Consider the following 27,121-nt stretch of genomic DNA (forward strand, 5'->3'; position numbering starts at 1 on the left):
AAATAAAATAATCTCCAATTAAAAATATAAATGGAAGAGGTTAACTCAAATAATAAGATAATAAAATAAGCTTGTTTGTTTTTTGGGGGGGGGGGCTTCAAAGCTGTACACTTTTTGATTGTGGACTAGCATACCACATTTTAAGTGCAGTTTGTTATTACGTTTAAAGTAAATGTGTTTTAACTGCAACCTCATCGTTACAAAGCGTGTGAATACAAATACATTCAAATAGATGACACACGTTTGTCAGTGCACTTTTTAATGCTAGGAACTATATTCTTAATCTGGCATAATAATCAAGTTTGCTGCCGTATCAAGGTTTCAGCTGGCGCAGCACCTGAAATTGACTGGGACTATTTTCAGACACTGCTTAACACATATTTACGCCGAACGAGAGTGTAGTTCATTTTATGTCTCTGTCAGTACACTGTTTAAATACAGATGAGTCAACGTTTAAATGGGAAAAATATCGAAGGTCTTTGGTCAGTTTTGAGCGTGATGCTAATGGTCTTATGCTAAGCTATGCTAAAAGCCAGAGGATGGGCTGAATGGATCCAAAAAACGGTAAAACTCAACTATTGAACTCTAGGGGAGTTTGGAAATGAGCCTATTTTTTTTTAACTCCAGCATACGACAGCTAAAAACTCTCTCTTTCAATTAACGACTATCCCTCCCCAACCCGCTCCATACTTCACACGGCGCTGAAGCCCGGCCCATTTGTTGTCAGGGTTTAATCGTGCCTTTACCGCTCGCTCTCCTGTCGCGTTAACCTAATAGATGCCAACTCGACAAGCTCGCTGACAAAGAAACCTCTTTTTGCTCTTTCACGGAAACAAGCCGGAGCGTGCGATTACGCCATCTCTGAAACCAGGACAGGGTGACGAAGAGGGAGGGAGAACGGCTTTTGTCAAAGTTTCGCAGCTCCACGTTCCAGCGTTTTCTTTCAAAGGCCGCCGCTGGTCGAGATCAGAGGCGCTGCTGCACGCGCAGTTATAGATATTCCTCAGACGTTGTGCTTTATGCATAAACATGCGCGTGTTTGTGTCTGTTTGCGCTATCTCTGATAGACATTTCCAGCTGTCCCGCAGTGTGAAACGCTGAGACGCGGCTCCGTGGAGAACCGATGGGATTTGGAGCCGTACATGAGTCTGAGAGGAAGCTGCATCTGCACTTTCCTGACAATAGCAGATAGAGTCCTTTGAAGAACTAACTGCATTAGTTACACAATGCTAGTCGCTACAGTGGAGAAGATACACCGCCGTTCGCACAGATAGCATCAGCTATTAAAAGCAGCAGAAAATACAGGCAACTTCAGAGGAAAACACACAAATAAATAAATGCGCGCCGAGTGTTATTTTTTTTTTATCGCAAGGGCGTTCCGATAAATAAGTCAACAAGGCGTCTCGTGCGAGTGCGTTCCTTGCATATTCAGTGGTCTAATTTAAGGCTTTGGTTATTTCAGTTCAATTAGATCTTAATGTGATGTCATGTAACGGCATTCTAGAGACCTGTGTGCTTCTGAATTTGTTTCAATATGATCATTATTACAGACAACGGTTCGAAATTAAACGTTCGACACATGCATGAGTGTGGGTTTACATTCGATTGGCCATAACAGTGTTGCTGCTGTTAACTAAAACAAGTAATGCTTAATAATAATAATAATAATAATAATAATAATAATAATAATAATAATAATAATAATAATATAAATGTTGAAGTACTAAAATAAATTAATCAAAAAAATATATATATATATATATATATATATATATATATATATATATATATATATATTTTTTTTTTTTTTTTTTTAAATCACAAATATAACAAAATAACTAAAACTTAAATTATAATGAAAAATGAAGTTATAAAATGTTATAAAATATCACTAAAATATTAATAAAATTTGTCATATTAGTAATAATTCATAAACAATACTAAAATAACACTGGACATTTTGCATTTAACTTTTTTTCCAGACAAACTATACACTATTTATGTATGTATGTATGTATGTATGTATTTATTTATTTATTTATTTATTTATTTATTTATGTGTGTGTGTGTGTGTGTGTGTGTGTGTGTGTGTGTGTGTGTGTGTGTGTGTGTGTGTGTGTGTTTTTGACACGCTACTGTAGTAGGAAGACACATTGTCACACTTGCATATTTATTCGGCAAAACAGTCTACAAACTGCATCCGACCCATCAGCGCTCTCCCAGATCTGACGCTGTGGGATATTTCAGCTAACCAGGTTAAGCGCTGTGAGTCTTGTGTAAGCGTACCTTTCTTCAGCTGGACACTGAACCTGCGGCCGATCTTCTTCGAGTAGCTGACGGAGGAGGCGGCGCTGGTGGGTCTGGAGAGATGGACGGGGCCCGGCAGGGTCTTGTTAGACGGGTTTGCTAGGTGAGGTAGCGTGGGATAGCCCAGGGTGGATTCGGCTTTGGACATTCTCCGCGGGCTGTATTCCACCAGACTGGCCCTGTCCCCGGGGCCCGGAGCCGCCTGAAGACCCAGCTCGTTCTGAGACAGCAGCTCGTACTGGGCTTTCTTCACCGCTGGAACCACATGGAACAGGATGAGTGGAGAACGCATAGCCTGTCTGAACAAATTCTGGGCCCTGAGGGGAGAAAACACACACACACACACACACACACACACACACACACACGTGTCTCAGTAAGGATGTATCTCGTTGTCAATTACTGAACAGGCTCTTTCTAAGTACTTGGGTTGTTAAAAGCAGAGCACATGCAGAGGTCAAAAGGTGGGCTTGCTTAATCGCTGGCTAATTGTAGCAGTACAGTTGGAAACAAGGTTAATTCACATTATCTGCCATTTCCATAATCGCAAAGCCTTGGGGAGGAAGCGCTGAAACGTATTAGAGGCCGGAAGCAGGATCTGTTTTCATAAGTGTGTCACAAAAACAGTCCATCAGACCTACAAGACACGGGAAGAACTGGATTAGTCTAAATCAGTCAATCAATCAATCAATCAATCAAGTGAGGATGTATATGATGGACTGATTTAGAAGTAACTGATGCCTATTAGAAACAAACACTCTTTATTTAGTGTATTTAAGTGATTTTTAATTTTTTTTCCAAAGGAATAGTTCACCCACCCATTTATTTATTTATTATTTGTTTGTTTGCATTTCTTATTAACTCAAAAACTACATAAAATGTTCTGAAATTAGTACATATGTTATATCTAACTTACATAAAAATTTATTTTTTTTAGAATTTAATTTTAGAAAGAACTCTTTTCTGCATTTATTAAACATTAATACTGAAAGATAACACTTTATATTTTATATTTATTTATTTATTTATTTATTTTATACTTTGTACACTTCTTCTTTATATATATATATATATATATATATATATATATATATATTTTATTTTAAATTTCTCTCTCTCTCTCTCTCTCTCTATATATATATATATATATATATATATATATATATATATATATATATATATATATATATATATATATATATATATATATACTTTTTGTTTTCTATTCTGGCGCTGGACGGTTGTAAAAAACATTTCACTGCATGCCGTACCATGTATGTATGTATGTATGTGTATGTGACAAAATTAGAATTTGAGATATTCTTACAATTTAAAATGCATTTTATGTAAAAAAAATAATAATATGTAATTTATTCATTTGATCAAAGCTGCATTTTCAGCTTTATTCATCATATGCAATCATATACTTTCCCGTCACCTTTAAACATCCTTGTTAAAATAAAGAATAGAATAGAATAGAATAGAATAGAATAGAATAGAATAGAATAGAATAGAATAGAATAGAATGGCAAAAGCAGGAGATGTTTGTCGTATAATGGTTAAAATTTCAGTCTGTTCATCACATAAATCAATTACATGACTTTAAAACACATTGCACTTGAAAGGACTTAAAATGCAGTGCATGAATCGTGTGTTTTCTGTCCGTTCTGGAAGCTCTAGTCCCCATTGACTGGTAGAGCAGAGTTTAAAACAACGTGAACATGAGTAAACGACACCAGAATCTTCTTTCTTTTGGCGAACTATTCCCATAAACGCCCAACAAGCACATGGGTAGCGAAGGTTAACGCTGCTATTTTACATATAGATAGTTTGACCCAGAAACACGAGCTCTACAGTCGAGTACGACGCCGTTTACTCCTTAAACATAAGAACCAGGGAGTTATTTCCATCTCAATAAACTCTTCATTAGATCAATCTCTGAATCTAGAGAGCAAACAGCTCACTTTAGGGACGCCCATCTATTTTTATGCAGATGTGGCCCCGCCCGTCTCCAAACGAGCGAAGCGGTGACACGCGGCTAATCACGAGACTCCCTCTGTCTGATTGAATAATAAATGACTCCATCAGCGCATCATTACATTGAGTTAGATCAACCGCTGATAAATATTTACCCATGCAAACAATCCAATAAGATTAGAATATCGTCGTGAATTATAACTCCGCATGGAGCACAATCAAGAGAGAGAGAGAGAGAGAGAGAGAGATGAAGAAAGCATGGGTCCGTGTGAATCCAGCAGCTGTGAGAGAGAAAAGATTAAACCGTTACTCTCCGGTGAATTGCCTGCGCAAGCATGGAAAGCGTGAGTTTGTTTACAGATAACTAACAAACCGAATCGAGGACGCCAATATATACCAAGAACAAAGGGCCCTAATATCTAATGTGTATTACACTCCCATTATCGAGCCGATGTGTATGAGGTCGCGTTTAATCCTTGACCCCGCTGGGTTGGTGTATTTGTACTAGCAGCGAAAGCGTCACGTGTATATGGTCTCGTGCAAAAATAGCCAAGCAATTAAAACATAATAATGCTTCGGGACACTGGGGAAATTAACTCGTGGCGTTGGGTTTGTGTAAGCGGACTGAATGATGTATGTAAATTAGTTTTAGATGAGATTATGAATTATCCCTCAACCGTGCCCTTTCTGTGCCGTAGAGTTGGTCTGGATCTTCTGGACCGGGCCGAGGAAGCTCTCGGTGAGAAATGTGGGAGAAAACTCTGCCTGCAAGCGATATCTCATCTTTTCTGTTTTTTTTAGAACCCCTTGAAATCTGTTACTGCTTCCCAAATTCTATTTTTTTATTTTTCATTTTTATCTGTTTTAATTAAATTAAGGTGGTTAAATTATATTAATAATAATAATAATAAAAAAACATGTCTTATTTACTGAAATCATGAAACTAATACATTACCAGTAATTTATTAAAAGAAAAAATAGGGCCATATGATTTGTAATTTTCATTTTTAGTTATGTTTACAATGTTATGTCTTCAATTAGTTTTCTGTTTTATTTATTATTTATTATTTATGCCTCTAAATAACAAATTTTATTTAAAAAAAGAAAACTTATCCCTTCCTTCCTTCCTTGCCTCCTGAATTGAAAATATTTGAAAGACAATAAGAAAATTAAATCTACCCTTTTAAAATATTTCAATAAAAATATCACTTTTTTTTTTAGGTATATAATTTTCATTCAATTTTAATGGCCTGAACATGTATGAACACGAGTAATATATCAAAAATAAAATATAAATAAAGCTTCATTCATTCTTTTTTTTTTTTATACTTGAATTTAAAGCAAGTTTCGTAAAAAACAAAAAATTAAAAATCTGAGAAAAATAGATAAATGTATATTTTTGTTGCTCAGTCCTAAACCATTTCTTAGGTCATTTTGCACCAAGGAGGAAGTTTTGAGCTACAAAGTTAAAGTTGAACAGATTATAGCACTGCTCGAACCTTCACGGAAATCAAGAAAGACTTGTAATCAACCTCACGGTAACCTCTACTTTCTGCAGCTGATCCTCGAACGGCTTCCGTAAACTTTAAACAGAGACGTTTTACTTTGTTTAGAGAGAAATGAGATGAAAGGCTGATGGTGAGACTCTCCAAGCTCTGAGGAAAAGCTGAAAGCTCACGAAAGTGTGGAAAGGACAGAGGTTGAAAGGATCAAGACTCCTCCAGAGAGGGGCTTACTGTTCGAAGCGGATGTTGCGCAGGTCTGCGTTATTAATCCGGACGATACAGTCGTTCTCCTGGAACAGAGCCTCCCGCTCCGCCTTCCCGCCCCTCTCCAGCCTCTTCACTAACAAACCCAGCGTCCTGGAACAGAACAGAACACAGATCAGACACGCCACACGTTACTGACTGACAGCTAGCATAGAGCGCGCGGCTAACAGTTAATATCACTACGCAATTCAAATCAGTGGGCTTTTGAATGAAATGCATGCTGTTTTGAGGATTATGTACTATGGTAAACATTCTTCTTCTTCTTATTATTATTATTAGTAGTAGTAGTAGTAGTAGCATATATAATAACACACACATTACATAAATAATAATGTCAAAAATGACACACGATATTTACATTAGTATTAGGGATGCACTAAAAACTAAAAATTCTGGATGCGCCAAAAAGCGAAACCGAAAATGGTTTGTAATGATGTTTCTTTTTTCTATTAAATAATATTACTAAATTTTCTTAGACTTTTTAATTTAACACAATTTTAATGAAACTGAATAATACCACTACTAATAAAAAAAATAGCACTTTCGGATGATAATTTTCGGTGGCTAATATTTCACTGTAATTAGTATATAATTTAAGTATTTTAACTATTAACTATTATTTTAACTATTATTATTTATAACAAAACAATATATATATATATATATATAATTACTACAGATACAGTATAGGATCATAATAAAATAATACACCTTAATACTACTACAACAATTAATAATATTATTATTATTATTATTATTATTATTATTATTATTATTATTATAATAATAATAATAATAATAATAATAATAATAATAATAATAATAATAATAATAATTGCATTTTATTGCATTAATGGCATTATGGCAAAAAAACAGAATAATCAACCAAGTGATATATTTTTATTATTATCAAAAACAATAACAACAACAACAACAATAATAATAATAATAATAATAATAATAATAATAATAATAATAATAATAATAATAATAATAATAATAATAATAATAATAATAATAATAATAAAACATATAATAACACAAAACTATATTTTAAATCACATTCAAAAAGCAAACCTGTGTGTCCTCTGCATCCTTTCATGAAAGAACATTGTATATGATTCATATTCAAAAAGGATTAAAGAAAAGATAAGAGTTGGTGATAGACGGCGGCGTGTCACCTTTATCAAATATAAAAAGAAGAAAACATCCCATTGATCTTGAACTTCTGAAAAGTTTACTGTTCCTAGCAGCTCTCTTTCAACTCGATACATCAAAAAGGACTTTCTGAACTTAAGCTGACTTTGGCCATATGGATTTCTTGGCAGCGTTCGCAGACCTGCGGTGCTTTCAGATTCAGAGCGCCGCGGCCCCTAATCTACAAACCCTGAGACGCAATCATGTGAAATACAGCGTCGCATCTGACGGGCTTAAAACGAGCAGAAGAGGAGATTCTGATATAAATAGAGCTTACGAACTCTCACCGCTCCCTCAGGCCCGAGTCTGTTACATCAGCAGTCTTCAACACTTTCACTAAAACAGTACATTAATAATAACAGAGTTTAGGAGCGTGCGTGTGCGTGCGTGTGCGCGTGTGTGTGTGTGTGTGTGTGTGTGTGTGTGTGTGTGTGTGTGTGTGCTAATGCAAGCGGGCAGGATCCTTACATGCACACACAGCAGAACCCAACTCAAAAAGGTGATGTGGATGAAACCACACGCGAGGCATGGATGCTTTGACTGAATCTGCTGAGAAACAGTCAAACTCTGCTTGAGCTGAGCGGCGGACAGCTGCGATCGGTTTGGCTGTGGGGAGTGTATGGTGTGGACTTGTGAAGTAATTACACAGCTTGCACTTTGTCTTCATGATCTTGATGTAAAGCAGCTGTGGGGAAGAGCTCCCACCGGACGGATGGATCTGTAGACGCTCATTACTCGTTAGTTTAAAACAGACTCTAGGTGCGGTCTCTCTAAGCTTTAAAGTTCCCCTGAAGTGCCTTGAAACACGCAGCGTCGCTCTGTGTGGTGATGTAATTTCAATTCATGTCCAGTAGCCCCGCCCCTTTTTAAAAGGCCAATAGCGTTTTGTTTAATAGCCACAATCAACCCCCTAGATCCAATAAGAAACTCTTACTAAAACAAAATCATGCTGAGCCTGTTGCATTCTAGAGAGCATTTGATTGGTCAATACCAGGTGGCATTAAAAAACATTGATCCGTTTTTGCAGAACTGACAAGCTATATATATATAAGCTATATATATATATATATATATATATATATATATATATATATATATATATATATATATATATATATATATATACTTATATATATATATATATATCTGTGTGTGTATGTTTGCATGTCAGAAAACACAAAATGTGAACTTTTTTCACTTCTTCTAGTCTTTCATACACAGTATGTGTCTAGTGTGACAGTTCCTTTAAGGCTAAACATGCCCTACTACCTCCCCTAAATAATGTGCAAGATTATTATATCTCAGGACTGCCAAAGTATTTATTGAAGCGACCTTTTGTCTATAATATGAGTATTCTAATTGGTTTTCAGCCTATGCGACACATTAAGTCTCCCTTAGCATATCACTTGACGATGCAATGTAAAACAGCATTTTTTGGATTATATATACGCCATGCTTCTTAACCAGCATTTTAGTTCTACTGCCTGAAACCAGACCTGTACAGTCGTCTGGCTCTTTCTGAATGGTTTTAGCATAAGCAGAGAGGCTGTCTCTTGAGCGATGGCCCAGAAGACTCGGCGAGAAGGAGACCACCTGTTCTTATCCACTGTCTTTAATTGAATAACAGCGCAATCAGGATTCATTTACACCGAGCAATTAGACCCTGCCTTGTTTGCTGTGAGCGCTGGTCATGTGACGCGATCTCGTTACTGGAGCCGTGTTTCAGCGTCTCAGTAATTTTCCGAGATGTCACGCATCTCGCGCTGTTGGCAGAAAGAAGACGCTGGTCATTTTAGAAGCTGACACCCCGAGCCCTCGCCGTCACCTCCGTGCCCTCTATCAAGATGCTAATGAGCTAACATTCAACACCTCCCACCAATCACACGAGACGAGCTGATGAAGTCGTTACAGACCTGCTGCTGTGGAAGTGCGCCATTGTGTTTGAGTGAGTATAATTGACAGTTCAGATTAGTTATTAACTAAAGTATCAGGTGTGTGACGATTTACAAGCCTTTCAGTCATTCAAGGACAAGACCACAAGGACAAATTACTAGAGAATGTGAGAAGGAAAAAAGTGGCAATATCTGAAAATATGCTTTAATTATATCTATAGCATTCTGTGCAATAAATGCTACAAAGTTATAAAAAAATAAAATAAAAAAAAATATTAAAAAAATTAAATAATTGTAATTTTGTTAAATATCAAACTAATATTTAGAATTTGACATAATAACAATAATAATAATAATAATAATAATAATAATAATAATCTTGTTTTAGAAAAAAACATTCTAAATAGTAACCCAGTAACTGACACAATAACTACAATAACATTATTATTATTATTATTATTATTATTATTATTATTATTATTATTATTATTATTATTATTATTATTATTATTATTATGTAAATACACTTGTCGTTTCCCAACAAATAATTTGAAATATATAATAAACACTATTAATATTATTATTATTATTATTATTATTATTATTATTATTATTATTATTATATACCAACTTGACATTTCCCAAAAATAATGTTTAAACATAAAATAGACAACATTTTATTTATTTATTTTTATTATTATTAGTAGTAGTAGTATTAGTATCGTTGTTATTGATGTTGTTGAATTTAGCGTGGCTATGCACTGAAACTTAAGATTCAAGAGTCAAAGAATCAACCATAATATGACCTTTTTTCTCCTTTTCCATAAACCAGAATCAAATTAGGTCTGAAAGCAGAACATTTTTACTGCTTATAAACAGCTCTCTGCAAATCCCTTTACAGCTGCCACTGACATAATTGGAACACTTTTTCATTCATTTGCACCTTCCTTTTATCATTTTGCATTTCTTACCACAGCTGACCTTGGATGTTGCGAATGACCAATAATATGGATGAGCTTTTAGTCAGATTGGGTGAAGCAGTTTAGACGAATTGACTTGGCCGGATTGAGGCTTTTTCCTATTGCAATAAAGCTACCTAATTTATTCGCCGCCATGCCCCGCATCCCCTCTGTCCTTCTGGAGGGGGGCAGAGTGTTTAGCCGTGTCCCAGTCTGTTCTTTCTGTGGCCCTATACAGAATCTGAGCTTCTGCAGCTTTGCTTTCATTATTCAGCTGGAGAATGTGGTTATAGAAGTCCCACGTGTGTTCAAGAAGAACCCACTCGAGAGAGAGAGAGAGCCATACTGTCAATACGTCCTTGAGGAATGATGAAAAACCAAATGGATGGCACATGCTTCGGAATAAAAGTCAACTTCTGCATAGACACCTTGAGGGAAACTTCTCAAGACATGAGAGAAATCTGAAGGATGCAGGGGACACAACTGAGGATTACGGCCAAGAGCTACTTGAAAACACAACAGGCAGGTCTTAAAGGAGCAGTGCATCCAAAAACGAGCATTTGCTGTTAATTTACTCGCCCTCAAGTCATCTAAGATGCAGATGACTTTTCTTCGATAGAACTGTAATGGAGATTTTAGCTGAACCTGTGGTTCTTGGTGATTCATAAAATGCATGTCAGTAGATTACAGGAAATAATGCTGCAAATAATGTTCAGTTTCTTGCACAGGCCAATATTTTCACTTCATAAGACCTCAATATATCACCAGGAGCCACGAGATTCATTTCATGTTGCCTGTATATGCTTTTTTGACTCAAAAAGTGCCGGTAGCCATTGACTTGCATTTTATGAATCACCAGTGAGCACGGTTTCAGCTTAAAATATTTAGTTTGAATTGAAAACTGGAAAAAAAAGTCACCTATGGTCATCTTCGATCGCCTGAGGGAGAATAAATCAGCTGTAATTTTTTTGGGTAAACTATCCCTTTAAGAGCAACACTGCAAGGAAAGAGAAGATTAAAAAATACAGTCTGCGGAATGGGTTTACAAGAATAAAGTAAATTCAGCGAAGACGATGTGGCTTTGTAGAGCTTTACCTTCTGTCTCTGGCGCTGAAGGGCACCACGTGGATTCCTAGCGGCCCACCGCCATTGGACACCTCGACCAGCTTCAACATTTCACTGGGAACATTGACAAACGAGGGCGATGAGGGGAGAAACAAAACAGGAGAAACCAAGTAAACAAAGAAAAGGCAATGCATAAAAAGTTTGGAGCATGACAGAGCGGCTATGAGCAGCTATGAGCTGGAAGCTAAGGCTAGTTTAGATCCAGCCCAGCACGAGTCCATCTATAACCCCAGGGGCCATTAAGACACGCGGGTCGATGGAGGACCCAAACAGACACTTCAATTAAGTGATTAAGATCAGATTGAGGCCTGCAGTGAGTCGCTTCTGGGTTTTTAACAGTCAGGCAGTGCACACTACACCTGTGAGAGAGAAACATACGGCAAGAACGCATGGGTTCAAGAGAGGACACCTCACATCAGCACACGCTCTCTTATATATCCTGATAGCTGAAGGCCAAATCACCCCAAAATCGATTTGTATAATAATAAATGAAACTGAAAATAAACGGAGTGTCTATTTACCCTAAGTGCAATAAGCCTGCGTTGTTGGCAGAGGCTATTTACCCTAACCCCGCCCACTAACGTCTGATTGGGCGAGTCAACATTACGAGCTCCAGTGGTGCAGATGATGTCTTGTACTTGATCGACCCGGGTTCAGACATTTTTCATCCTTTTCAAATTTCAGATCACATTAGAAAGGCATTTATTTAAATAAAAATTGAGTTGAAAAAGTATTGGATGAGGTAAAGGTAGGTGTAGGGAGGGCTTTGTCGTCCCAGTAAGATGGCATCCATTTAATAATTTAAATTCAAATTAAAGCTTACACTCAAGTTATTATTGCATACTGTTTCATAATGGATTTTTATTGCATACTGTTTGAATGTATTTCAATACTGAGGTGCAGATAACTGCCACAATTTGCAATAAGATATATATATATATATATATATATATATATATATATATATATATATATATATATATATATATATATATATATATATATATATATATATATACTAACACAACTAACAATATGATAAATGTGATTTTTTTATATATATATATATATATATATATATATATATATAAAAAAATCACATTTATCATATTGTTAGTTGTGTGTTGCTTGACTCTTTCATGGGAAATCTTCCTAAATATCTGATTGCATGTTCATTGGTTTTGGTTTTTTTTTGTGAGTGAATGTGTTTAGTTGGTACGAGACAGACAGAAAGCGGTCCCAAATCGAGGACTCACTCGAGCAAAGCTGACTCCAGACAAGAATCTGCTCTCCCCACCGGCTCTATCCTGCCGTTCTTCCCTTTGTCTCTTCTCTCCTCGTCTTCTTCTTCTTCTTCCTGTGGAGCACCAAAGAGAAACACAGTGAGTCGACGCTTCAGCCTCACATCTCGCTCAAAGCAGCCGATCTCTGGCTCGCTCTAATCCAATTGAGCCACAGATGAGGGTAATGGCTGCTGTTTTAAATCAGGCTGACTGAGAGAGCACGGCCCTGACATCAGAGCGATGGCTGTAATCGATTATTCATATTCAATCAATCAGTCTGGGCTCAGGTCTGCTGCTAATCGGATAAAGGAAGAGTTGAGTGGATGTGCATTTGTTTCTTTCGCTGTCCTTATCTAATTTCCATCTCTCTGTCTTTCTATTTCTCAACTTCTTGACACGTCCGATATGTGCAGATGTCATTTACAATTCTTGGAAAAATGTGGAACAATAAGGTCCTGTCAAATAACAGAGGCTAGATGGAAGGCAGGACTCTCATCAAACATACTGACAGACTGACCACAAGAAGCATGTCAGCTAACATATTTGAAGTGCTTAGTCATGGCGAATAGGAAACAAAGGCCTGTTTTTTGTATTTATGAAAAAAAAAACAAATTTAATTTCATTTAATAATTTCATTTAATTAAATTAATTAATTCAGGTGTATTTTAGAAACACGTTACAATTAAAAATCACAAATAAAACAAAAATAAATATTCATAATATTTGTAAATTATTTATGTAATAATTTTTACCTATTCAACATTTATGATATTTAATTTTATAATTATAACTACTAAAGAAATATATTATTACAAAGAAATAAAAATAAAACATTCTAAATATTTATAAAAAAATTAATACTCCTTGATAATAATGACGATAATATTATGATAACAGTGCAAATATATATATATATATATATATATATATATATATATATATATATATATATCTCAAAATGTCCAGACTTGCTGTGTACATGCATAACCATTTTATAGCTTTGCATGAAAATAAGACATTTCTAAAAAAAAATCTCATCCACCGCACTCTGTTATTCATATTCAATAAAACAAATAATCAAACCAAACGAATACGTAAATATATAGGCATATGTAAAAGGGTCCAAAGATTAACGAAAGCTCCTCCTTAATCAAGTTTATCCGATGACAACTGAATATATTCCACTCAATAATTCCACTCGAACCTTTGGCTGTGGATCATTTGCAAAGCCAAGTGAGTGTCTAGACACGGGCGGGATTCTGCAATGGTTTGTTAGCCACGGATATTAATATTCCAGCGGTCTCACCCTTAACCTTCCCCTCTCACCAAAATGTCAAGCACATCTAAATAAGCGCTTCTCCGTCTTTATATGGAAATGCATTCAGTCTTTTCAGACAGTCACCCTCCACCACACGCACACGCCGGTCTGAAGAGGATGACTGGAGTCCTATTTTCATCTGTCTGTATTTTTTTTATTGTTGTAGAGGTTAAAGAACGAGTGGAGGTCATGAAAATTTTATTAGCAAACCTCGGAAAAAGCGGCAGCAGGTCTGTTACCTTATTCTGGTGAAAATGAGTCGATTGCCTCTCCAAACAGTCCATGCTTTCGCTACTCGCCACCCGATGCAATGGTTTTTCTGCAGAAATGCCTGAATTTTTGCCTTTATATCACAGTGCTGGGCTGGAAGAGCTCTTAATTATATTTGATCCAGAATATTTAATCACACCTTGTCACCCACAGCGGTGAATTAAGAATTATTGCATCAATTTGGGTCAGATTTCCTAATTTACCGGCGTATACGTCTCACAGATTTTCAGACCGTATATCTCAAATGGGATATCTGATATATTAGCTCTGTGCTGAAATGCAGAAACTTAACAAGACGATATTTACATGACAATATATTTTACCAGCGTGATATGTGAATATTTTATTGCATTATTTAAAATAAAAAATTTAAAAAAATCTGCAAGCATGCATTTTCTAACCATGTTGATTCCGAATTCAACTTGGGTTTAAAAAAAAAACAAACAAATGCATTAAATTGCATTAGTTACCCTCAATTTTACTATACATTCATTGTCACTGAAAATAACATTTAAAAAAATGTGTTGTAAATATTTAAAAGATTATAAAAGTGGGAGAAAGAAAAAAATAAGTAATATAAAAAAAGCCATGTTTAACCCCATCTTTTTGGTTTTGTTTTTGCATTGTATAGCATTGTTTACCCCCAAGCTCATTGTATATATGTATTGTAATGTGTATATGTAAATATGTTCCTTTTTGTTGTTTTTTGTCTGCAAGGCAGGAGAAAGAAAAAAAATATTTTATCATGTATAATATTACACATATTTAGCCCTGAAGAAAAAAAGATGCATGTTAAATGTGTTTGTTTATAACTGAAGTCATCTTAATTTATAATGTGTTATATTTATTATTAAAAATGTAAATTATATTTACATTATATTTACAATTATATGATATGTGATTATATTTAATATCACCAAATTAGGACAATCTTACTTCAATATAAAATTCTATTATTATTGTAGGTTAAAAGTTAGATCTGTCTTGTCATGTTTAAACTACTACCGATGTCCCCAAAATAAAAATGTAAAAAAAAAAGGTGATAACATGACAAATAAATAAATATATTGAATATTGGTGGAGTGCAGTGCTGTGCCGAAGCGTCTCCATTCAGCTGTGAATGCTGCCGTCTGCAGCCTGAGAATGAGCTTATTAGCAAAGAGAGATAAACCGGAGCGGTCGAGGGCCGTCGCGTCGGCCCCTGAGAGCGGCCCCCGTCACACAGTCACTCGCACGCAACACAAAGCGTCACTTTACTTGCGGTGGCGGCGGTAATGATGGACGCAGAAAGAGAGGCTGGGTGCCAGGCGCTCCATTGTCCGCTTCTGAGCACCTGCCAGACGCCAGCTCCGATCAAAAGTCCTGCGTCAGCCCACCGCGGGGGGAAAGGTCAATCACCGGGCATCCCGGAGGAGAAGATGGACATCGGCCTTAAGGGATGAATCCAGGGCTTCGTCCGGGTGCTTTAGGGCTGATATGTGAGTGTTTGGGAGTTGGGTGAAGGCCAGAAGCCACTCAGTGCAGCAGTTACAGGAAGCCAGAGGTTAGAAAGCTGGCGATTAGACAGACAGTGCATTAGATTATTGTTCCTGGCAGACGCAGGAGGTCGGTCACATTGAGAGACTGCAGGGAGAAAGTTTTCCACAGGGAACTCAGATTATAGGAGGAAACGGGTGATATATCCAGAACGCTGGATGAAATCCAGACGGAGGCCTGCCGATGCCTCGCTGGAGGCCCTGAAGATCACCACAAACCGATCTGACCTCGAGAACAAGCAGATGAAATCAGGAGGGTGACGCTGGGGTGACATGACCGGTAGTGACAGGAGCAGAGCTTTGGCCTCTGGCATTGGGTTGAAGGTCGAATTTACACGCGAGAGTTTGTACTAGTGCTATCTCTGTCGCAATCTCAGATCTCCGATGCATACCAAGAGTTTTTAAGTCATTTTTACTTATTTTGATGTAAATACATTGTAGTTAAGGCCAGCTGATAAAAAGTGTGTCTTCGTTACACAAGTTGCATGCATAATTACATCCAAGTCACCATAAACCAAACCCTCATCTTAACCCTAACCGTACAGGAAGTACACGTGGTTAATTACTACAGAGGTACGACATTTGCATTGCAGCACGTTAATTGTACACAAAGCAGTTTAACTTCTAAACTGTAAAATTAAGTTTCTAATCTCATTTGCTCTTGAAATATAATCATTGACGCAGTGGATGAGTATTTTCTAATGAAATGGACACTTATTTATCGAAAGCAACAAAACACAAAGCTTGCATTAAAGCATTCACATAAAGTTTGATTCTTGTGTTTGTTCAGCACTCAAATTCAAAGAGATTACTAAAACGTTTTTGTACAAATACATGCACTGTTACACCACTAATACACACTGAACACTAAAATATTGAGCATTTGCAGAAAAACAGCAGTTTTTAGTCTAAGGCTAACACGATATGATCACTATACTGGAAGAAAAGAACATTTAAAGTATCCAAAACGTTCAGATGTTTTTGGTTTTTCAGACCTAGTAACTGGATTTGGCAACATTTGTCAATCATTACAAGTTTTATTCCTCGCACTTAGCAGTAAGCTAAATACATATTCAAGTGTGAACCTCATATTCCGTTCAGTTTTTGTTTTATGTTCCGTTTGATAAATAACCAGCAGGCTACTAATAAGCTGCAAAGTGGGGTTTACGCGAGACCGCAAGAAAAAGCAAACACAATTAATTTGTTATTATGTTCCCAGGAATAGATGGAGTTTAGTGAGGATATCTTTACAATCTATACGCAAACAGACAGCTTTGCGTTTTTAACCCAGAACTGACCGGAGGACTATTTTCCTGTCCAGCGTAAAAGTGCCTGAAATGTGCTGTAAAGAAAATATAAGGAAGCGGGGCAATTTGTACAGTGTCTCTCAAACAATGACTATCCAAATATTTATGATGTCCAATAATAGTGAGCTCACTCGAGTTCCAGACTGCGTACAAAAGTTGGTAATTACCTCCAGCGAAACACACCCAAAAAACAACACGGGAAAAGCCAAACATAACAAATCAGACCGGCGTGAGAGCTGTCCGAAACTTCTCGTGTCTGGTTGGAGGAACTGGTCGCCCTTACGAGGAGTCGTTTCTATCCATAACTAAAACCCAACGAGACAATAAAGAAATGGAAAAACCAAGGTTCAAGAGCCAAAGCGCTCTCGAAAAGCAGGCGTTCTCCAAAGAAATGGAGATGAAAGGCCCGTCCGCGGGCGCCGTTATGATACGTCTGTCCCTCAGAGGCAACTCCTATTACCTCAATTAAACATTTCAAAGAATCAGAATTAGAGTTAATTGAACGTGACTTGGGTTTTTCACATCTTTCTCTCAAACGGAGGCTCGCTTCATTCCAGCGTTAAACAAAATCTCCATTACAGCAGTCAATGGATCACACTACTCATCATTTTCCAGACGCTTATTTGTATTTGTGTTGGGGAAACAAACGCTAAAAGGACCTAAACGATGACTAAAGTCATTACCGGGCATAAAGCTGACCCACTACCGTAATCTACTTACACCGACGCCATCCCACTGCGCTCGGTTCGTGCCACTGTTTATTCGGAGTGTCAAATGAAAAAATATAGCCCATTTGGTATAGACATTTCATACACTTATCATGTCACAGGGGATATTAACAGGCGACTGTAAAATCCATTAATGCACGCCTGTAATCAGGCCTCGTAATATGTCTGTCATCTTGCGCATTGATTAAATCTTAGATTAACTTGTTTTTCAGCCGAGTATTTTTCATGTCCTCAATACGGATAAAAGAATCGACTCGTCAATACAAACAAACATCAGCAAGGCAACAAAGGGAAGCTATAATTGCAAAAATGAATATTTATTTCTCGTTCTTTAAAGGAAAGACTTGTTGACTGGAAGTAAATCAAATTTAATTGATTTTTTACTACCAGTGTAGGGAAAGTTACTTTAGAATGCAATGCATTACAATATCGTGTTATTAAAGTCACGCATTACGTAACTTTTTCCTTAATTTATGCTGGGCTCGCTTGTTTATTTTTAATATAGAAAGCTATATTATTTGGAAAGTTACTTTTAAAAGTGCTTGTTCTCTAAAAAGTGACTAACTGCGTTAATTGCTTGCTTGTTTGTTTTAAATATCAAAAGTTTTTTGGGAAAGTTTCATTCAATGTAATGCTTGCCAATTTCGCATTTTGAGCGTGTAAAAATCAGTTTGCACCAAAAGTGAAATTCTAATGAAAACTATCAAAGTAATTCTACACTCAGCTTCTCACCTGGACAGTACGCTTCACTGAAATGGATCATTAAAGGTCAGCAGCAAAAATACTGACTGATGAAATAGGATCAAATACGTAAACTATATTTGTGTTAGTTTTGAGGATTACTGAATCTGTTCTTGTTCAAGTGAGATGAGTAAAGGCTTGTTCACATTTAGTTTAGAACTACAGTAAACATGTTCACGCCCGATTTCTAGCAACATGGCAACCGGTCATTACTTATTTGAAAGAGATAGTTTCTCAAATAAATGACATGTTGGCCTTACTTTTTTACTTTGTGTTTTTGTCAACAGGTTCGAGTAACGATATTGATTTCTGTATACTACAGTCGATTACGTAAAAATTAATTCAATATTGTTTAGTTGAATCAACTTAATATTCTTGACTTCGATTTAATCTATTAATTAACTTCAGTTATTTTAAAATTAATATCGTTACCTTCAGTAAAAACAAATAATACAGTTTCATTGAAGTGGTTATTCATGTAAGGTAAACACATTCGACTATTTATTTGATCAAATTTTCCAAGATAAATAATTTGTGCAAAATCTAAAGACTACTATCCAAAAAAAAAACTACAATCTATAGCCTTAAGAGTTCCGTAACACCTACGGCATGCACAAAGCAGTTTTTTTTTTTTATATATATATTCAAAAGTTATGTTAGCGAGTTAGCATTTTACCACAATGGCAACTCCCAAAAACACTAACATACCACAAACTGTTTTAAATATAAACATAAAAGAGCACGGGACATTAACAAGTCTTCCACAATTTCTCAAAATCTTAATAAAAATGAATAAAAGAACATTTTATTTCAGCATATACTCTCCTTACCCAGCCCCGTGCAAAGCATGATGGGAAGAGGAAATCCACTTCCTAGTTGCACAAGTCAAACTATGTATGTACTCACAACTCAAATGAATTAAGTAAAGTGTTTATAAAGAATTTTGTTAGGTTAATGTCATTTGCTTAAGTAAACTGAAACAGCATCAAAGTTTAACCAAAACACAACAGTTTCAAGTCATTTTAACACAAGGCAATTATTTAAATGGGAAACCTAACATAGCAGTGTTAAATAAAGATTATTTTATTTAAATAAATATTATATATATATATTTTTAATAAACTGAAAAGTGATGGAGAATGGAGAGTGATGCATTTTTTTGCATAACTTTACTAATACAGTAAAGTTATGTACATAACTCAAATTCATAAACAAGGTATTATCACACAATGGGTGAGTAACTATATAACATGTATTTATTTATTTTTGGACAGCAGTTTGATTTTTCTCAGCAGCCTCGCTCTCTGTAATATGACACACACACACACACACACACACACACACACACACACATATCAGAGTCAGCGTCTCTCCAGCAATTATTATTTGTCTCCTGTGGAAATGGAGAGATGAGAGCGGTGTCGGAGGCCTGTCAGATTGAGTGTCAGCCTCTCAGGTGAGCCTCTGCTGAGCGAGCTGGTAATATTTCCAAGTTTTGAGCTCATTTTTAGACCCTTTCATATTCCCCTGTAATAGCACCTGTGGGTCAGGAACGAGACTTCAAAGAGAGCTGTATTGTTCTGGGGCAGCGGGGAATGAGTCAGCTTATCTAACGCTTTCACTTCACAAAAAAACAAGCTTGGCACTTGAAATAAGATGTGTTGCCTCTTTTATTATTCTTTTTTATTCATTGATTTTCTGTTTTCAGCAGTTTTGTACAGTGCTGAAAGTCTCATAAAGAGCTAGCATCACATTGAAGTAGCATACCCATACAGGAGGGCGGTATATGAAATATATTCTATATCAAGAGTGATTTGGCAATACATGTTAACATATATATGTATATTTACTTTATTAAAAAAAACTTATAATAAATATATTTATGTTTATGTTTTTGTCATTTCTCAATATCTTTTTAAATCTCCATAGACAGACGATGTTTGTATAATGTTTTCAAGTATATGGAGGTATGTGTATATCTATGGAAGTCTAATATACAAACACTACTACACAAAACTATTAATTGATATAAATATACTACTGCTGTCAAATGAGTAATCGTGATTAATTCTATGCAAATTAAAAGTTTTTCTTTACATAGTATATGTACTGTGTATATTTACACACACACACATATTTTTTTAATATTTACATGCACATACATTTATGTTTTTATCTGTACTTTCTTCTAATTATATATAATTATAAATGTTTTCATATTTTTTGTTAACAAACATCATAATCGCTTGACAGCACTGATACGTAAGAAAAGAAAAGAAAGAGACCTGGCAACCAGTATATGTGAATGCTCATAAACAAATCAGGCAGCAGCTGAAACCTGGCATCCTGTAATTCAATGAACAAAGTTTGATTTCTACCACAGCATTTCAGCTCTTATTTCCTCTCGCTTAAATCAACAAAGACACCAGCGCCTTTAAACCTGTCTCCCCTTTGTTTTTTAAGACACCGCTAATGGTGTATAAAAGTTTGGCTCAGCCGTGGATTACTCTGAGCAAATTAAAGGCAAACAGGTTCTTAATGCTATTAAGTAAATTAAATCAGATACGTGAGCTAATTCACATTTGTCTAAATCAAGGAGAGCAGAAGTTGACCAGAGTGACCCACAGCAGGACACGGGACAAAATACCAATCTCAGTCTCTCTCTGTCTCTCTCTGTCTCTCTCTCTCTCTCTCTCTCTCTCTCTCTCTCTCTCTCTCTCTCTCTCTCTCTCTCTCTCTCTCTCTGTCTCTCTCTCTCTCTCTCTCTCTCTCTCTCTCTCTCTCTCTCTCTCTCTCTCTCTCTCTCTCTCTCTCTCTCTCTCTCTCTCTCTCTCTCTCTCTCTCTCTCTCTCTCTCTCTCTCTCTCTCTCTCTCTCTCTCTCTCTCTCTCTCTCTCTCTCTCTCTCTCTCTCTCTCTCTCTCTCTCTCTCTCTCTCTCTCTCTCTCTCTCTCTCTCTCTCTCTCTCTCTCTCTCTCTCTCTCTGTCTCTCTCTCTCTCTCTCTCTCTCTCTCTCTCTCTCTCTCTCTCTCTCTCTCTCTCTCTCTCTCTCTCTCTCTCTCTCTCTCTCTCTCTCTCTCTCTCTCTCTCTCTCTCTCTCTCTCTCTCTCTCTCTCTCTCTCTCTCTCTCTCTCTCTCTCTCTCTCTCTCTCTCTCTCTCTCTCTCTCTCTCTCTCTCTCTCTCTCTCTCTCTCTCTCTCTCTCTCTCTCTCTCTCTCTCTCTCTCTCTCTCTCTCTCTCTCTCTCTCTCTGAATATATCATCTGTCAGTTGTGATTTCATACACGCACAGGCATATCTATCAATGCCACGGCACGCTTCGGTAGGGCTGCAGTATCGTTAAATTGCACTTTTATTAAATTAGGTCGGCTAATTATGAGGGTTTAAATCAATCATTTAGTCAATAATAAAACCTAAAGGAGGCAGTGCCTTTAACTGGCATGCCTTCATCAATAACCACAGGCAGAAATACTTTCTCATATCCCACACAGAGGTTTAAGAGCGCATGAATTATTGAAAATCAAGTTATCACTGCCTTCTTTTGTCTGGAGCCACTTTTGAAGTGATTTGTTGGTTTTAGTCCGAGCTGTTCTCTTTGTGAGGATGTCCACTGATATACTGACAACAATATCACAAGATCAGAAGCATATCCCCAGTATCCAGCTAACGTAATGTTAGCATAACTGATAAAGATGATGAACAGTACACAGTATTATGCAATCGACAACTTTTATTTTCGATGAGATTAATCATGATTAATCATTTGACAGCACTAGTTATTTAGAAATAATCTTTTTTTTTTAAGTGTTAAAATAATAAATAAATACAAACACAAATTTCTAATAAATGAGCATATTAACATCTATATTATGATTTATTGTTTCAAATTATTGCATTTATATAACATAGTATTTCTATAAATAAACATATCTATCTATCTATAGTGTACTTTACATTCATACAGTATGTATTATATGGCATTTCTAACATATTATGATCATTTTCTTGGTAGAGTTATAATATAAACCGTATTATCGCAGTACCATGTGAAAAAATCTTGGTAATACCATGGTCCAGCAAACCAAAAACTAAACCTATGTGACTTAGTTAGACCGAAGAACATTCTCCTGATCTAGAAACAGATGTTTAAAGCTACAGTACCTCTGAAACGCCTTGATCTCACACACTCATGACTGCTTTTCCATGATTAATCATAATTTAGAGGTGATTAAGAGGGAGGATCGTCCCACTAACTCCGTATGGAGCTATTAATCTGGCTCTAAGCCATGAAGGTCATTGAGCATATGTGTGATTACAAAAAGCAACAAAAACCTGAGCTCATGAAGACATTAGCAGAGATTGTGGCAGAAAGTGGAAACAGAACAGCACTTTCATGAGAACTCCAGAGAGTGATTTCACAAAAACTGAAACACATCACTTCCTTTTAAAGAGGTATATAACACCTGGAGAGAGCTGGCCATTAGCATCCACGGTGTAAAATCACTTTTAATCTTCATGTTGTGTTCTGGTCACTTTGACCCGGAGAGTATTTTCCTAGTCCTGAAAATGCTAGTTAATGGTGTGGTACTGGACTAAAACTTCCACCGAAAAACTGTTTAACTTCATTTTTGTCTATTGTGAGTTTAAATATCATTTTGTGTGACGTTTCCAGCCATACTCGAAGCCACAAGGGATCATTTTCTTCAGACTGTGCAGAATAAGTAAAAAAAAAACCATTAAAACTGTGAACTCAGTGTGAACGAACTAGTGTATTCCATGACAAAGATTATATCAGTATCCCAGTATCTACTTTTAATAATGTTTTAATGATGAGTTATTGTTTATGAATTAGTTTATGTACTTCTCCAGTTTGTTGTGAATGTGCTTGCAGACAGACTCCGCCCATATGCTCTTCTGATTGGCTGTGATTTTGAAACTTAGCACATAGTGTCAGATTTAAACATAAAAGAATATATATATAAATATATATATATATATATATATATATATATATATATATATATATATATAATATATATAAATATATATATATAAATATATATAAATATATATATATATATATATATATATATATATATATATATATATATATAATTTGTGAAAAAGATCATTTATTTAATAATTAAAAGATTAAGTTAAGACTGTTATATAATATTACTAATATTGTTGGTATGAGCCACCAGTCATTTAAACATATACAAAATGACACAAAGTGAAAATAACATGATATTTCGGTTTATAAACAACACTGCATAAAGGGACCTTTACACGAATCTTTCTCAGTTCACACAGTACAGTTCTCTCATTTATTGGTACTGTGCTTTTATTCACTTCACGTGTTGCATGCTCCTATAGTTTCTGCTCCTGTGATATGCAGAAAAGTGATTGAAGAGTGTGATGTAACATCGAAGTAACAGTAGATGAACAATATGACACTGACTTTAAACCTATCAACATCTCATCTGAGCGCAGCTGAATCGGGACTGAGCTTTTTTCTCAGTCATCTGATAGAAGCGTCAACGGCTTTTTAAAACAAAAGCCTTGCATCAGAAAATCATTTAGATTTTTTTTTAAATAAAATAGTAACTTGCTCCCCCCTTGTTCACTGAAATTGCACTGAAACGTAACATTAAAAAAGATACGTACCGTATATAAGATCTGTATATATATACTGTATATAGTTACTATCCATTTAATCGATTAGGGCTTCGATTCTGAGCAAATGAAGTTCGCTGAAGCTAATTTTGGTGGATGAACACAATGGGTTTGATTAGTCTGATTGTTTGCAGCCCTATGCAGTCACTGTTTGTGTGTGGTCTACAGGCTCTGGAAGCGGGATCAGAGGAGGCCACTGAATGTGTGTCTTTCCCTGGACTCGATGAGACAAGTTAATTGATGGGAACGTACAGCTGGCAGCGTCTGAACCCGAATGAATGACAGCGAGAGAACACGGATATTAATTCCTTTGTGCAAATGGCCAAAACGCAGCTATTACCAAGCTCGATACAATACGTTTTCTTTTAAATCTCTTTCAGCCCATTTCTGCGTTCAGGCTGCAAGACGAAAGGTCAATGAGCATTAGCATGCGCTGCGTTTCCTGACATATTTTGGCAAAACTCAGCAAGGACGACTATTATTCTTTTGGTATTGTTTCAATCGGTGTGGGAAGTCATGTCAACGGCATTCCCTCCTCTTACAAAACAATGGCACTAACCTTCTTATCCGAATGCGTGCAGCACTTACACCTCCGTTCACTTCCTGTCTGTACAGGAAGTTTGCTCATTCGAGTGTCAACACTTCGAAGGAAGTATCTTGTAAGCGCCAAGTTCACTGGCCAACAACTGAAACGGGACGGCTTTTACCTCTGAAGACAATACAAATCCACGCTTGCACTCGAAAACACGCCCATGCGCCAAAAGTAACACATCCAGAATTAAGCAGAAATTTGAATGAAAGCTAGAACAAACACAGGAAGAGAAGCGCGTCAGCGTGTTTGCACTAAGCTTTTAGTTTTATAGAATAAACACGAGCGATTCTCTTTCTGCCCTCGTTCTGCTGCGAGACGGATCCCTGATATATTGACAGCCCGGGCTACCTGCTGTATTTTTAGACCGATCACAAAAGCATCAGTCAGGTTCAAAGGTGCAACCATCCAAGACATCCTCCCACTCTAGAGTCTGTTCCACGAGGAGAGAATGGGGAGAAGGCTTTGAAGCGCACCGGAATTCATATGAAGCAGAAAGCAATAACTCAAAGAACCACAGCAGGTCCAGAAAGAAGTCAGCCTTACAGTCAGACTCCACGAAGACTATTAAATATACACAAACTAGGAAAGAATAGCAGTTATGATAAATTATATATAAATTACAAAACAATTCAAGTGTTTTATGAATAAGGCAATTCATATCAGGTTTGATGTAGTTTCTCTTCCGCTCGCACAGACACTTGAATGTTTTTCGGTGTTTCCAGAAGACGGCTTTTTGTGTGAATTTTCATATTCATTTTTTTATTTCATTATTAAAATACAAATTGTATGCCATCAACAAACAAATGCTATGTTGTTTATTTATTTATTATTTTAATTCATCTGCGTGACATACTGCTTATCATTGCGGTTCGTGGCTTTTCAGCTGGTGAGGAACAGATGGTCTGCCTGTCAATCATATTACAGTACTGAACGTAACCATTATGATATTTATCATACCGTATTTTATTTATGTTTTTTTTGGAAGCATGTCAAAGGCCTCCCAATTTAAAGTCTGCATAAAATCATATAGACTAAAACAATACTACATACACAAAAAGGGTATCTAGTAAAAAAGTGTCTACTTTAATGTCTCAAATAAGTTTTGTACAAATAAAATGTACATGACATAACAGACATGTTTATGTTAAAAAGATGTTATTTTGTTTTATATGATTAAAATGTTTTGTAGTTGTAGTGGATAAATGGGTAGTTGTTTGAAGAATGGCAAAGAACTAAAATGACAATGAATTAGTATCGTGTGGTGCTGCGATGTGATCCTTAAAGACTTTTCATTCATATTTCTATTTTCACCATTTTTTGTTGGCATATGAACTGTTGTGACACTGAATGGTATATTCTGTAAATCATGGTAAGAATGTATGATAGCCATATATGATGATATAATATGATATGATATAACATAATATAATATGATCATATTATATACAATATCATGATATATTAAATTATTTATTTTATTTAAAAAACTAAATAACTAACAGTTTTGATGTAATCGATATTCCAATATAACTGATTTAGCCGTTAAATATATTTTCAAGGCGGACTTTTATTTTGAAATAACGACAGATTTTTCCTATTCATGACTTTAAATCAGGCGCTTGAGGGACAGCTGGTTCGGCTTTCAATCATTTCACAGTAAGCGAACACTGGCAAAGGCCTCATACTGGTGGGAACGAAGTCTTCATCGAAAATAACAGCGTGTGACGCACAATTTACTTTTGAACAGCGTCTAGCGATGCATATTCACGCCTGCTTTCATTACGCTTCACCTGTGGACAGCCAGGTTATGGAACTGAGGGACTCCCCCGCTCTACGGAAACAAGTAAGCCCACCATGCGGTCCTCGTCCTGCAGAGATCAATTTGCGAGTGATTTCATTTCCCACAGAAAAAAATAAGCAGACAGACCTCGCATTCAGCCTGCATCTGCATTTCAGTCCTTCCTGTCAGTTTGTAGATGGCCACCGCAGACCCGCACTCAGAAACGGCTCCTTCTGCTTTTCTGCGCCACTCATGCAAATCAAATGCTTTTCTCTTTTCTCTAAATGGGCAGAAGGACTCCTCCTGGCCTCCATTCACAGAAGCAGAGCTGTTTACAGTTGGCCATATTCCTATGGCAACTTAAAAGCATTACGCTCTAATGGAAGCAATAAAAGAACGAAAGCGGCCCGTTGGTACGATGCACACGGACACTGCAGAGAGGACTCATTTGAGACAAATGACTCGAAGCAAAGGAGACACTCGCATTATAAACTGGAACCGAGAGTAGAAAACAGCAAAAAAAAAAAAAAAAAAAAAAAAAAATCACACAAATAGGAATGAATTATTCAGGAAGGCTGGGAAATCGGATACTGACAGTCTCCAAAGTCTATCTTCCACCTCATCGCGCAGCTGTCATCCAAATAAATGGCGCAAGAGCATTTAGTCTA

The 27,121-nt window shown here is 36.3% G+C and overlaps 1 protein-coding gene across 1 annotated transcript in view; it reads right to left on the bottom strand.

The window, feature by feature from the left end:
• pard3aa (par-3 family cell polarity regulator alpha, a) overlaps window positions 1–27,121 on the bottom strand; it is a 445,337-nt gene that overhangs the window by 259,684 nt on the left and 158,532 nt on the right. The window contains 4 exon segments of the mRNA XM_043225637.1: window positions 2,287–2,624; window positions 6,021–6,146; window positions 11,197–11,280; window positions 12,483–12,583. Coding sequence (XP_043081572.1) covers window positions 2,287–2,624; window positions 6,021–6,146; window positions 11,197–11,280; window positions 12,483–12,583 — 649 coding nt within the window.

Source organism: Puntigrus tetrazona, chromosome 24, assembly GCF_018831695.1.
Source record: "Puntigrus tetrazona isolate hp1 chromosome 24, ASM1883169v1, whole genome shotgun sequence".
NCBI lineage: Eukaryota > Metazoa > Chordata > Actinopteri > Cypriniformes > Cyprinidae > Puntigrus > Puntigrus tetrazona.